This window comes from Caretta caretta, chromosome 5 (assembly GCF_965140235.1).
Source record: "Caretta caretta isolate rCarCar2 chromosome 5, rCarCar1.hap1, whole genome shotgun sequence".
In the NCBI taxonomy this organism is placed as follows: Eukaryota; Metazoa; Chordata; order Testudines; family Cheloniidae; genus Caretta; species Caretta caretta.
Window position 1 is genome coordinate 73,961,344 of NC_134210.1, and position 12,367 is coordinate 73,973,710.

Below are 12,367 nucleotides of genomic sequence, written 5' to 3' on the forward strand. Positions count from 1 at the left end.
TTTTTCCCTTTAATAAGATCCTGCTGGTTTTTATTTTATTGGTATAACAGCATTAACTCTAAAATAGATTAATCTACTCTGAGAACCAAGGAGAAGAATGCCATAAGCATTTATCTCATTTTATATGTGTAACACCAACAGATTCCAATTGTCTGCGGGCAGGATTGCACCAGGGACCTCTGGAGCTTAGTGCATGAACCTCTACTGCATGAGCTAAAAGCTAACCAGCTGTTAGCTAAGGCTGTAAAGCAGACTCCATCTCTCTCTAAGTGGTCTCAGTGCCACGAGATGGGACAGGACACCACACCCAGAAGGTGTGTGGGTTACATATCACACTTCAAAATATCTGTGCATAACTGAATAGACTTTTCTTACACTAAGAACATGAATTTTTCCCCATCTAAAAACCAACATTCAGCTCCTGTAAGAAATTACCACATCTTAACAGCAAAATGCTTAAGAACTAGAATGTAATAATGTGAATCACCCAACTACATTACTTTTCAGTTTTTATTTTAAAAAAGCAAAACCAAAGTGAAGTTACATTTACACTTAAGAACAAGAAGGTCTTGTTCAAATATATTCTGGTTAAAGCTTTAGATGTTTAAGAAAAGCATCTTCCATGATTTACGCCTATACTGTATAGAACTTTGCAGACCACAGTAGTCACCAACAGTTTTGTTTGTTTAGCAGCTATATTGCATAATGATCCAAACATACCACACAATTCTTAGCTTTGTCTACATTGTAAAGTGCTATTTTGTAGCAAGAAATTAGTTTCAAAATATTTGGATAGGCAAGTGTCACTGAACTGTGTTTTTAGAAGATGACACTTTTTCAATTATTGTGAAAAATGGAAAACCGTTTGCCTCTGTACAGTCAAGGTAGTATGTTTTCTGTTTAATACACTGAAGGAGCAAGCACCATTTATTACTGTATTAAAGTGTCCAAAGTATTCAAGTAATTCCCAGTGCAAAACAATTTTTAATTCAAATAATGAGGAGATGCATATAATAGCAATGTCAGAAGCTGGATCATAGTTCAGTTGACAGGCATATTGGCCTTTTATAGTAGTCTATTTATTAGTCACTATCTAATAAATAAGTTCTGGCATATGTGGCAAATCTCAAATAAAACTAACTTTACCTTGCATTCATTTAGGTTTATGATCCAGAATGATTAATACCCTCAATCTTGGATAAAAAAAAACACTGATTTTCAGGTTCCATTTAAGTATTTACTTAAATACTATATACTTAATAAATGTACTTCACATATTTACTCTTTACATCCATCAAGACAGACAATCACAACCAAACAAGAACAGTGAGTTATTAAATATCTTATATTTCAGGAATATTTTCAATTTTAGAGATGCATGTTTCTTATGAGCTATGGTAACAGTGCAGATATTTACACCATTTTTGCACAAACTGCTTTCAAACATACAAACACTGCAACATTAAAAAATTTTAATACAACAACAAGCAAATGTTTGAGCTAAACAGACACATTAAGGCAAAGAAAGAAAGTCTCAAATGTAATCAGTGCATTTTTCTAACACATTCTTACGAAAAAACAATCCTTTATTGAAGACAACATTAACTTACAAAACATGTATTAACAGAAAGACCTGATTTTTTTAATTAAAAAGTTGTTTATGTATTTTATCATTTGTGCCAGTTCATTTGTTTTTTTCCCAGCAAAAGACCAGGAGCCATTATTTTACATGCAGATAACTGAGCTTCATAGACATTGAAGACCAATGTTTCAAGACAAATTGCACTTTTAAAAATATACTTTATACAGTCCATACTAAAAACCTGGGATAGTAAGGGATATTTAAGAACCTCATTATTTACCACTTGTACAGTTATCCACCAGTTTCTGGAAGTCATAATTTTAGCTTATAGTCAATCTAAATGTATATCAGATATAATAATTACCCCCCCACACACACACCAAATATAACCTATTTAGTGCAGTTTTGATTTCCTACTGCTTTGCATTTTCTATTGGTGCAAACATTATTTAGCACAGAAAAATCCATCTCACTGGTGCTCATGAGTCAGTTACAAAAATGCTTGACCACTCAAATTCATTCAGACAAGCTTCTTTTAAAATAAAAGGACGCATAAAAGATAATCACAATAAATGCACTATTATGTGGGCCCTGACTCCATTAAAAAAAACAAAAGTGAAACCAGCAGAGCCAGCTAAGTAAGGATATAAATTATATAACCAACAGGTTTCCAGCTCCTGAAAGACAATTAGGTTGCTAATCAAACTCTGAGGAGCAAGTTTCACCACACAATCAAAGAAAGGCAGGAGGGCGACTGGAAGAATGTCCTTATGGGCAATATAAGTTGGTAAAAAGGCGGAAGAGGTTGGACAACAATTTTTGTTTCTACGATTAAAAAATGACCCAAAAGCATGAGTGCAGCAAAAGCACTTAGGAGATATGATGTAATTAATCAAGACTTAATGCTAAGGCAGATCCTTCTGCTCACATTTTTCATCTCAAAAACAGTACCAGTAGATATTTGCACTATATATCATCTTGGTATTCCAAATACTTTGCTGTGATGGCTTCCTCAAGATGAATTCCTGCACTCCCCATTAATGCAAAGGCTGGATACATTGTACTAGAGCAGTCTACCTGGCGCTCATAGAGGCATTTCATGTGGTCTGCATCATAGAATCCAACTTTGCCTCTGTCACAGTCAAGGCAGATTCCTATACAAGATGGCATTGGAAGAATTCTATTTGCAGAATCTTTGGGAGCAGTAGGTGCCTTGGGAATAAAGAATTTATTCATGCCTAAAGTAATCAATGTGAAAGGCTGTGATGAGTCAAAGCAGGTATCTTCACTCCCACTGTCATGACCGCTGTCTTGTTCATATCTAGAATCAAAGAGCACAATTTTCTCAATGAACAAATCAAAGTCAGAATGCTTTCAGTTATTTTAAACTGAAGTATTTTATAAGCAGATAATGCTGTATTTAACTTCTGGCTCTGCAACAGATGCTCATAAAATGGATGTCCAATCTCAAACTCTTTTATGAGCATCGGGAGGAAAACTTTTGAATTTGAACTTCCTCCCATGGTGCACACTGCTCAGCATTCATACCAAACAATTCTGCTAGTCCTTCACTGACTCAGAGATTGGTTAGGGGTTTTCTGATTTTTGGCTTTTATAGAAGAAGATTGATGGAGCAAGTCTCATCAGGCTGAAGGGGTCTTGCCAGAGTTGAAAACTCAGAACTGGTGCATCTTATCGAAATTAGGCATTCTATTTTAAACAGTTCCACATAGAGCTCATCAGTATAGTCTCTGAGCTCACCTGAATGTTAGCGAATTTTGTTTCACAAGAACTTTGTGAGGTAAAGTAGTACTATCCTTTTGGCGCAGAAAAAGAAACTGGTTCCAGTGTCATGAATTGATCAAGGTTGCAGACAATCTGTTGCAGAGCCAGAAGTTAGAGCCAGAGCTCCTGATGCCCAATCCTTTCCTTGTCCACAAGACCATTTGGAAATCTGTCCAGGTAGCATGGTTGCAAGATATATTGCACAAACCTCCTGCAGTGCTCTGGTTCGTACAGCATTATCCGTGAAGTTTTGATTCCTGGAGGGACCAGAGTGCCCTGAATGTATAACACTTCTTCACATGGATTCTCCATCTCACGGTAGATGCATCCATGATTATTACAGTTGTGACTGAATATATTTGGAAGTCCTTCATTTGTACTTTGCCCCTTGACTGCTACCAAGCCAGAAAATCTTACTCCAGTGCAGTGCTATGCCTGCAATCAGTGGGACGGTGAGGTCCACTAAAGTAGACTATTAAAAAAACCAATGTCACGGGCATTATTACAGTGTCTATTCCACGACCTAACAGGCCCACTGAACTCTGGGAAAGCCTTCTTACCACAGCCTATGATATCCTGGACACTTGCAATATCTGAAAAGTCATGGAAAGCTATGTAAGGTGAGACACCTATATACTTCAATTGTCTCCAGGGGACAAACTAGGGTTTTGGATAATTTAGACACCAATATTAATTGCTAGCTTCTCAGGAAGTCAATCAACTGCTGAAAACGTACAGTAATTTTTTTTTTTTAAATCAGAGGTTCCCTAGATTGTTTCCCCATCTCTTCTTTCACCCCTCCACCCCCACACACAATTGCTGAAGCTAACCTAATTGGAACCAATTAGAGGTAAGGTCAACTCTTAGTTCTACCAAATGGAAAGATGTCCCTTTAATTTATTTAAAAAGATTCACTCATTTTAAAAAAAATGTTATACAAAGATCTACCACATTTACCTTGGGCTGGTTACATCACGGGGATTATGGAGCCATTCTTGTAGTTTAGTGTTAGATGCAACTCCCACTTTCACCAAGTATGAATAAGATTCCACATGAAAAGCCCAAAAGTGCTTCCCTTTTGTGATTCCAGTGTCTCCAATGACGTAGTCCAGAGTTGTGTAACACCCCACTTGGATACGTTCAGCCCCTAGCAGCAAAGGAAATCCAGCCCTACTTTCCACAGAGGTTCTCCTTGGATTCAGCATGAGACGTTCACTGTTGTAGCCACATTTATCATCAAAAAGAAAGCTAAAGACTAAAAAAAACAAAACACAAAAAATTCACACTAGGTCAATATTTTACCATGAGTTTTTTTGTACTTATCTTACAATTTTTCTAAGATGCGCTAACATAAGAGATAAACTACTGGTAGTGCAATACAAGACAGAGTAAAACTCTTATAGCTGACTGCCAACTAGTCTCAACCTTAATTCATGAATAAATGCAATACTTATTTATTCATTCACATGCACCACAAGGATGACAGCAGGTTGTAAATTTAAAATTTACTTGAAAATGGGCATAGGTTAAAGAGAAACTGGAGGCATTGTATATTGATTCAGTTGTCTATGGATTAACTGAAACTTGGTATACCTGGAGCTGGAGGTGTGTGTAAAATAACTTCCCTGCTCCAGGGGCTACAGATAGATCCTTTATATCCTCTGACTCTAAAGGTATAGCTGCTGTTATTTTCAAGGTCAGAGATGACTTTACTCTTGCTGCAGGCTTCAATCTCTTGCCATGTTGCATTCTCCTCTTCTCTATTAAGTTTACGGTATTCAAGGATATAGGTATCAGCTGAATCTTCCTTCACTAGATGTTCCCAACAGATCAAAGCTTTATTATACATTCTGCTCCTCTCCTCATTGATCTCTGGTACATCTAGACCTGAAATAGCCATAAGATACAAGAAAAAAAATTTTTTGTACGTAAACAGCAATTAGTATTAGTTTTACATATCACTGGTGTACAAATGGCTTATGAAGTAATGGAAAGTTCTTCCTCCCATGGTGAAAGACATGTTCTCTGTACTCATTTTGAAAGTTTCCAGTATTCCTTTTCCATATATTTAAAATGTCAAGAAACTACAGAAAGTTTAAAAAAAAAATCTATGTATGTTGTGCAAGGCACAAAAACTTCTAGTTAGACCAAGTATTATTGCCAGTCTAAAAGATACTTCTAACCATCAAAGAACAATCCTGGTATAAGTGCATTAGCAAACAGCTACTGAAATAGTTTTTGGTATCAATACCTCTAAACACAAATGTCAATTATTGTGGTTACTTGTAAAGTAGTTCTATGTGCCAGGATACATTACATTTCTATGTATCTCATTTTTACCCAAAACTGAAGTTTGCTATGCACACTCTCTAATAGTACTTTTCCATTTTCTGTGTTATGACGATTCTACGTCTTAACATGCAGTGAGTTCCACTCATGCTCTCAGGCCTAGTCTATGCTTAAAAATTAGACCCAAGCTATGTCAGTCAGGACTGTGAAAAATTTTGCACCCAGGGCATCATAGTTAAGGCTAAGATTTTGTTACGGTTATTTTTAATAGAAGTCACGGACAGGTCACGGGCAATAAATAAAAATTCATGGAGCCCGTGACCCTGTCCCTGACCTTACTAAAAAATAACTGGAGCAGGGCTAAAGGGGAGAGGAATGGAATCAGGGAGGTGGGGAGAACCAACAGGGGGCACAGCCCCGGCTCCAGTGGCTGCAGCAGGTGACGCACAGCCCCTGCCCCAAATCTGGCCGCAGCTGCAGGACAGGAGTGCATAGCCCTGGCTGCAGCCCCCGCCAAGCTCTGGAGGCAGCCATGGGAGGGATACATAGCCCCTGCGGCAGCTGCAGGGCTGGGACGCAGCAGAGGTTGCACAGTCCCTGCTCCAGAGTTGGCCACAGCTGTGGAACAGGGGTGCACAGCCACACCTGCAGCCCCTACCAAGCCCCGGGTGGGGTGGAGGGGAGGAGAAGAGGAGAGACACTATGTGAGACAGCCCTGGAACGTGTGAGGGGGGTGCATGGTCCCCGCTGCAGCCCCTGACAGAAGCCACGGGGCTAGGATGCAGCCGGGGGACTGGGGTGGAGCGCAGCCATGGGGACCACACAGCTCCTGCTATGGAGCTGGCTGCATCTCCTAAACAGGGCTCACAGCCTGCCTGCAGCTCCCCCCAAAGCCACGGGGCAGGGGCTACAGGGGACTGGTTCCAGCCATCCAGCCCCAGTTGCAGGGTGGGGCCACACAGTCCTGCCGCCAGCTCTGACTTCAGCTGCTGATAGCTGAAGTGGAAGAAGTCACAGAGTCCATGACCTCCTTGACTAAATCACAGCCTTAATCAGCGTTAGGAGGGCCTAAATTCCTGGTGTAGACGCAGCTAGGTCAATAGGAGGATTCTTCCGTGACATAGGAACTGCTTCGCAAGGAGGTAGCTTAACTACATTGATGCAAAAACCCCTTCCATTGGTCTAGGAAGCATCTACACTATGGTGGCACAGCTGCAGCACCACAGGCATGCTGCTATGGCAGTCACACCCTTCGTAAACATGGAGCTACGAGACTGAGAAGCTTGACGTTTCAGAACATATTGTTGGGAGTGCAGAAATCTGTCTTCGTAAAAAGCTTTTTTCTGCTGGAAAACAGCTTTTGGGAGGCGCCTCAAGGAACTCTGCAGCCATGGTCTGAAGAGTTTGGGAATCCTACCTAAACCTAGCCTCCCGTCAGAGCTAGCCCACCACCAGGGTCACAACTCAGGAGAGAGGTAATAAAAACAACCCCCTTTATTGAACTTACCACTGGAGTAAAAGGACAAATCTCCAAGAACCTCTTCTTGCTTTGTTATATCCACCACATAGTCTTCAAAAGAAGTTTGAGCTGCTGGCCTGAAACTCTTCAGAGATTCAGTAGCTTTTTGAATTCTGAAATGGCAGGGAGGGAGAAGGGAGAGAAAAGATACATAGACAGATATATAATTTAGCAAAGTAGGGCTACATTCACAAGAGGCGGGGGCGGAAAATGAGACTTTGGGTATGTCTACACAGCCAAAAAGGTCCTGTGGCAAAGAGTCTGAGAACTTGGGTCAACAGGTTCATGCTATGGGGCAAAAAAATAGCAGCATAGACTTTCCTGCTTAGGCTGGAGGTGGGCTTGGAGACCCTTCCCTCTCACTGGGTTTCAGAGCCTGGATCCCAGCCCGAGTAGGAATGCCCACACTGCTATTTTTAGCCCTATGGGCAGGAGTCCAAGTCTGTAGACCCATACTCTGGGACTCACTGTTACAGGTCTTCTTTGGTTTTGCAGTGTAGACATACTCTTAGGCTCTGAGCACAGCATAACCTAACTTTTAGGCTTCCTAATAGGCACCTAGAGGAATTCACTAACCCAGACTCCCTATACAATATATTGGGACAGTTAGGTGCCTAAGAAGGGATTCAGAGAAGCCAGCATGCTAAGCAGGCAGCCACCTAAGCTAGCTGACAGCAAATGCTAAGGAGAAAGGTCTAAGCCCTGCCCCACAAAAGGGAGTTAGATGCCTAACTCCAGGCCAGATGCAGCATGTTTACCAGACTGGGCCTTTCAAGAAGGGATAGGCAGAGGAACACCGGGACTTAAGTGTGAGCTAGGTACCAAATTTTTCGGTGCTGTCAAGATTTAGGTGGCTTTGCATATACCCACCAGCAGAAACTTAGACACAATGGGAACTTAGGCACCTACAGAAGAGGGGTTTTGTGAATGCTAGTGGTGTCAAAATGTTGGTCTTAGGCACCTAACTTTTCTTTAAAGCACCTTCATCTCTCTCGTGAATCTGACCCGGAGTGTATCGAAAATAGTATTAAAATAAAAAGCGTGAAGTCCTGCTGTCCTAGGCAAAACTCCCATTGACTTCAGTGGAGCCAGGATTTCACCCAAAAACTTCAAACACTGTACACCGTGACAGAGAAATCTAAAAAGGTAACAGATTAAAACTGATATTTCTGTTTACACATTTCAGTTTGTGTAAAACTCATTCTGTAGTACTGTGAAATCTTATGTAAAAGCTGCCTCCACAAAAGCAGCTTAAAGAACAAGATGAATATTCATTACCACTAATGGAGATCAGCTTTTAGGATCAAAGAGGTTAGAGGCAGAAGATACTTATTAGATCATCAAGTCTATCCCTTTGTAAATTCATGATATAGTCTCCCCGCCAACAGCGGGATATATATTCATCCAACAGTGTTCCTCTTTGTCGCTTTGCAAGGGATGAATTTCTGACTTTTCATCTCCATAAATTGTTTCCTATATTACGATGCAACTTAAGAATTGCCACCTCAGTAAGACTGAGCTCATTAAATTAACCTCTATACAATGAGCATCAGCTACATCCAAAATTTTATTTAACAAACAGCACTATCTTAATACACGTGAAAAATATGATAGAAATAAGACAAAACTTTTAAAACACTCTTTATAACGTAAGATAATTAAATACCTAACATGGAGCTGTTTTGCTGTTTGAACAAAGCAAGATTGGTCTGTTTCTTTAAGTACTTCTTGAGCATATCCCACAAGACCATTGTTTTCCAGAAGTCCTTGATATTCTTCTATTTGGGTTTGGAGTTTCTCTAGTCTTAAATTCTTGGACGCCTCAATTGCCCTCAGAGCAGCTGATCTCCTCTCTTCCAAAACATCAAACAGCGTGTCAAAGTTATTAGATGCTTCTTCTTTAGCTCTTTCACCATTGCACTATTACAAAATACAAAGTGCATTTAAAAAACAAAAGAACTCATTCTGTAGTACTGTGAAATCTTATGGGAAGCAATAGGATGTTTTATGAAAAATTTTCAGAACAGCATTGCAAAGTTCTACTCATTCATGGCAAATAATTTTTGATAGGCAAAACAGACGTCAGTATTTTCATCAAAAAGAAAAGGAGTACTTGTGGCACCTTAGAGACTAACCAATTTATTTGCACATAAGCTTTCGTGAGCTACAGCTTACTTCATTGGATGCACATGCTTATGCGCAAATAAATTGGTTAGTCTCTAAGGTGCCACAAGCACTCCTTTTCTTTTTGCGAATACAGACTAACACAGCTGTTACTCTGAAACCAGTACTTTCATCATCAACATAAAGAGCAACGGAGTAGATTTTGTGCCTGAGTTGGGAAATTGTCATGGCAATTTCACAACTCTAATGTAGTTCGATGAGTAGACAGGAAAATGCTTCTCTGCTCATCCATTGCAAACCCTTGAACCAATGCAAGGCATTTCTCCACCTACATCATCCCACAACGATTTAAACTGATTCGTGAACAACTTTTGTGATGGCAGCTCAACAAATGCACTTGAGAATGGAATAATTTAAGCCCTGGAGAACACTAAGAAGTTTCCTTAGAGCTAATATTCACATATATTCCCCATGTAAATGGAGAGTTATTTCTATTATATGAGAGTAGAAACATGATTTTTTAAAAATTTCCTGGTGTCAGCGGCTCTTTAAGCTTATATATTTCCCCAAGACAGACACTAAAGCTGGATTTCCTAAAATATGGTAAGTGAAAACTCCTGGACCTATTATATTTTCCATTCTCTCTGAACACTCTCTCTGCTTATGTAATACCAGCTTCTTCTCAGCCCCTTATGTCTCATGTGTAAGCTTTTTTCCCAGCCTGAACTTCCTACTTTCTCATTCTGTTACTTCCTTAAATTTGATTTTGACTGTATTATAGTCTAACTAAAATTTAAGATGGAAGAGACCTATTAGATCAAGTTCCTTCTCTGCAGGACAGTCACTGAATATTATTTCTATTTAGCTGTAGAACATAGCACCTATAAATTTCTAGCTCAATGGGGACCCAATGCAGATTGGAACACATTCCCTGTCCTGAAAAATATATAGCATAAGGGGATGTTATCAGTGGTGAGTGGGAGCCAGTTCACACCGGTTTGCTAGAACCGGTTGCTAAATTTAGAAGCCCTTTTAGAACCGGTTGTTCCGCGAGGGACAACTGGTTCTAAAAGGGCTTCTAAATTTAACCGGCCAGAAGTGGAGCCTTAGGCGCTGACTCCATGGGTGCTCCAGCCCTGGAGCACCCAAGGGGAAAATTTGGTGGGTGCAGAGCAGCCACTGGCAGCTCCCTGCCCCACCCCTGGCCCCAGCTCACCTCCACTCTGCCTCCTCCCCTGAACGCACCACCCCGCTCTGCTTCTCCGTCCCCCTAGGCTTCCCGCGAATCAGGGTGGGCTGAGAAGCAGGCGGCAGCTTCGCACTCAGGCCCAGGAGGCGGAGGTGAGCTGGGGCGGGGGGGCACGAGGAGGGCCACCCGCACCACAGCAGGTAACCCAGGGGGGGCGGGGCATGCAGGGGAACCCCTAGCTACGCTCCCCTGCCCCTAGGAGCCAGAGGGACCTGCCGGATGCTTCCTAGGAGCTGCCCTAGGTAAGCACCTCCGGGACTCCCCACCTCGCCCCCTGGCAGGTCCCTCTGGCTCTTAGGGGCGGGATGGGCATCCACTATGGTGGCCCACGAGACCCTCCTGCCTGGTTCTGGGGGCAGTCGTCCCGGGGGGGCAGGGGTGGGCAACGACCCCCTCGTTGTTAAGATTTTGGCAACTCATCACTGGATGTGATCAGATATTAATTTAGTACTTTAACTCCAGCCAAGCAACTTTTGATTATTTTGTACAATGTCACTCACACTGTAACGTTCTACTTTGAAGCATCATCCCAATTTGCAGAACATATACAATTTGTATTTACAATGTAGATAGAATATGACAGTCTAGAGAAAACACATAAGAGCACAACCTTTTTTTTTGAGAGAGAGAAAGAGAATGAGAATGAATGTCTAACAACAAAATCTGACCAATAAGTTATTCCTACCTCTGTTTCTTTCATTAGAAGACCCAGTTCAGAAATTTGACCTTTCACCTGGCTCTCCTTACTAATGAGGTATTCTATGTCCTTTGAAAGTTTTTCCTGTAGAAATAGAATAGTAAGTTAGAGAAAACAGGATAATATACCTGTACTGGCAGTTTGTGCACGTAAGTCATCTACAAGACAGACATCCAATACTCAATTTGGGTTGTTCAGTTAAATGTACCTATTTACAGAAACCCAACAGTCAGCCATGGATTATATATAAGCAACAGATTACAGGAACGACAGGTCATTGATCAATTCTACCTGGTGATCTGTAGTCAGTGTCAGATGTTTCCAAAGAAGGTGAAAAATCTCTATAATGCACCTACGTTCATGCTATACTGTACCATACACCATCGAAGGACATTTCTTCCCAACCTTAGAAATCAATTTTCTCATACCCTGAAGAGTGAGATTTAAGGTCTTGTGATAATTACTAATAAATTTATATTTCATTTATATAAATAAGATCTTAAAAACACTAAAGTAATTATGATTAGGGCTCGAAGAATTTGACTTTTTTATGTTATTTGGTAACGATCAACATTTAGTTTTAAGCATTTCTATTTTTATCTATTTAAATTTTCACAGTTGCAGGATATTCCTGGGGTGGAGGGAGTGTCATATAATAATTTAATTTTAGTAAACACTAAGATTCAAAAAGTTAAATTTTTAACTGTAAAATACAAACTGTCCTTAAATTAAACTCTAGTAAGTTTCCAAGGAGCATTTTTCATTCTTTGCCTACATGTAAATTGTGATCATCATCAATGGAAATTTGTGCATTGATTTGTGTACACGGTGAATTTTACTTTAACCAAAAGTTACCAATAAAAATCTTCCAAGACTAATTAAGATGGAGCTGTTTGGAGTTTCTGAATATTTTGCTTCTGTACCTCATTATTTTTCACCAGAACCAGAAAGTTGGAAATACTGCAAGGATAGTGTGGCATAAATAGCCAGTGCTGGACACTGAATGAAAAAAGAACCCTATCCTAGACCACGTAGCTCAGATAAACAACACTCCCACTTCCCTACCCCACAAAAAAGGAAAAAAAATATTTCAAGTTTGCTCTACAGTTCTACATATATGCA

General features: G+C 40.4%; 1 protein-coding gene across 3 annotated transcripts in view; it reads right to left on the reverse strand.

The window, feature by feature from the left end:
- Positions 1-496: 496 nt before the first annotated feature.
- The window catches only part of TRIM36 (tripartite motif containing 36), a 52,994-nt gene continuing 41,123 nt past the window's right edge, over positions 497-12,367 (reverse strand). For all 3 annotated transcript variants that reach the window (XM_048850976.2, XM_075128612.1, XM_075128613.1), the window contains 6 exons: positions 11,234-11,329; positions 8,842-9,095; positions 7,164-7,288; positions 4,961-5,254; positions 4,325-4,622; positions 497-2,903 (listed from right to left, as the gene is read on the reverse strand). In XM_048850976.2, coding sequence (XP_048706933.1) covers positions 2,549-2,903; positions 4,325-4,622; positions 4,961-5,254; positions 7,164-7,288; positions 8,842-9,095; positions 11,234-11,329 — 1,422 coding nt within the window. In that variant the 3' untranslated portion in view covers positions 497-2,548. The remainder of the gene's footprint in view (positions 2,904-4,324; positions 4,623-4,960; positions 5,255-7,163; positions 7,289-8,841; positions 9,096-11,233; positions 11,330-12,367) is intronic.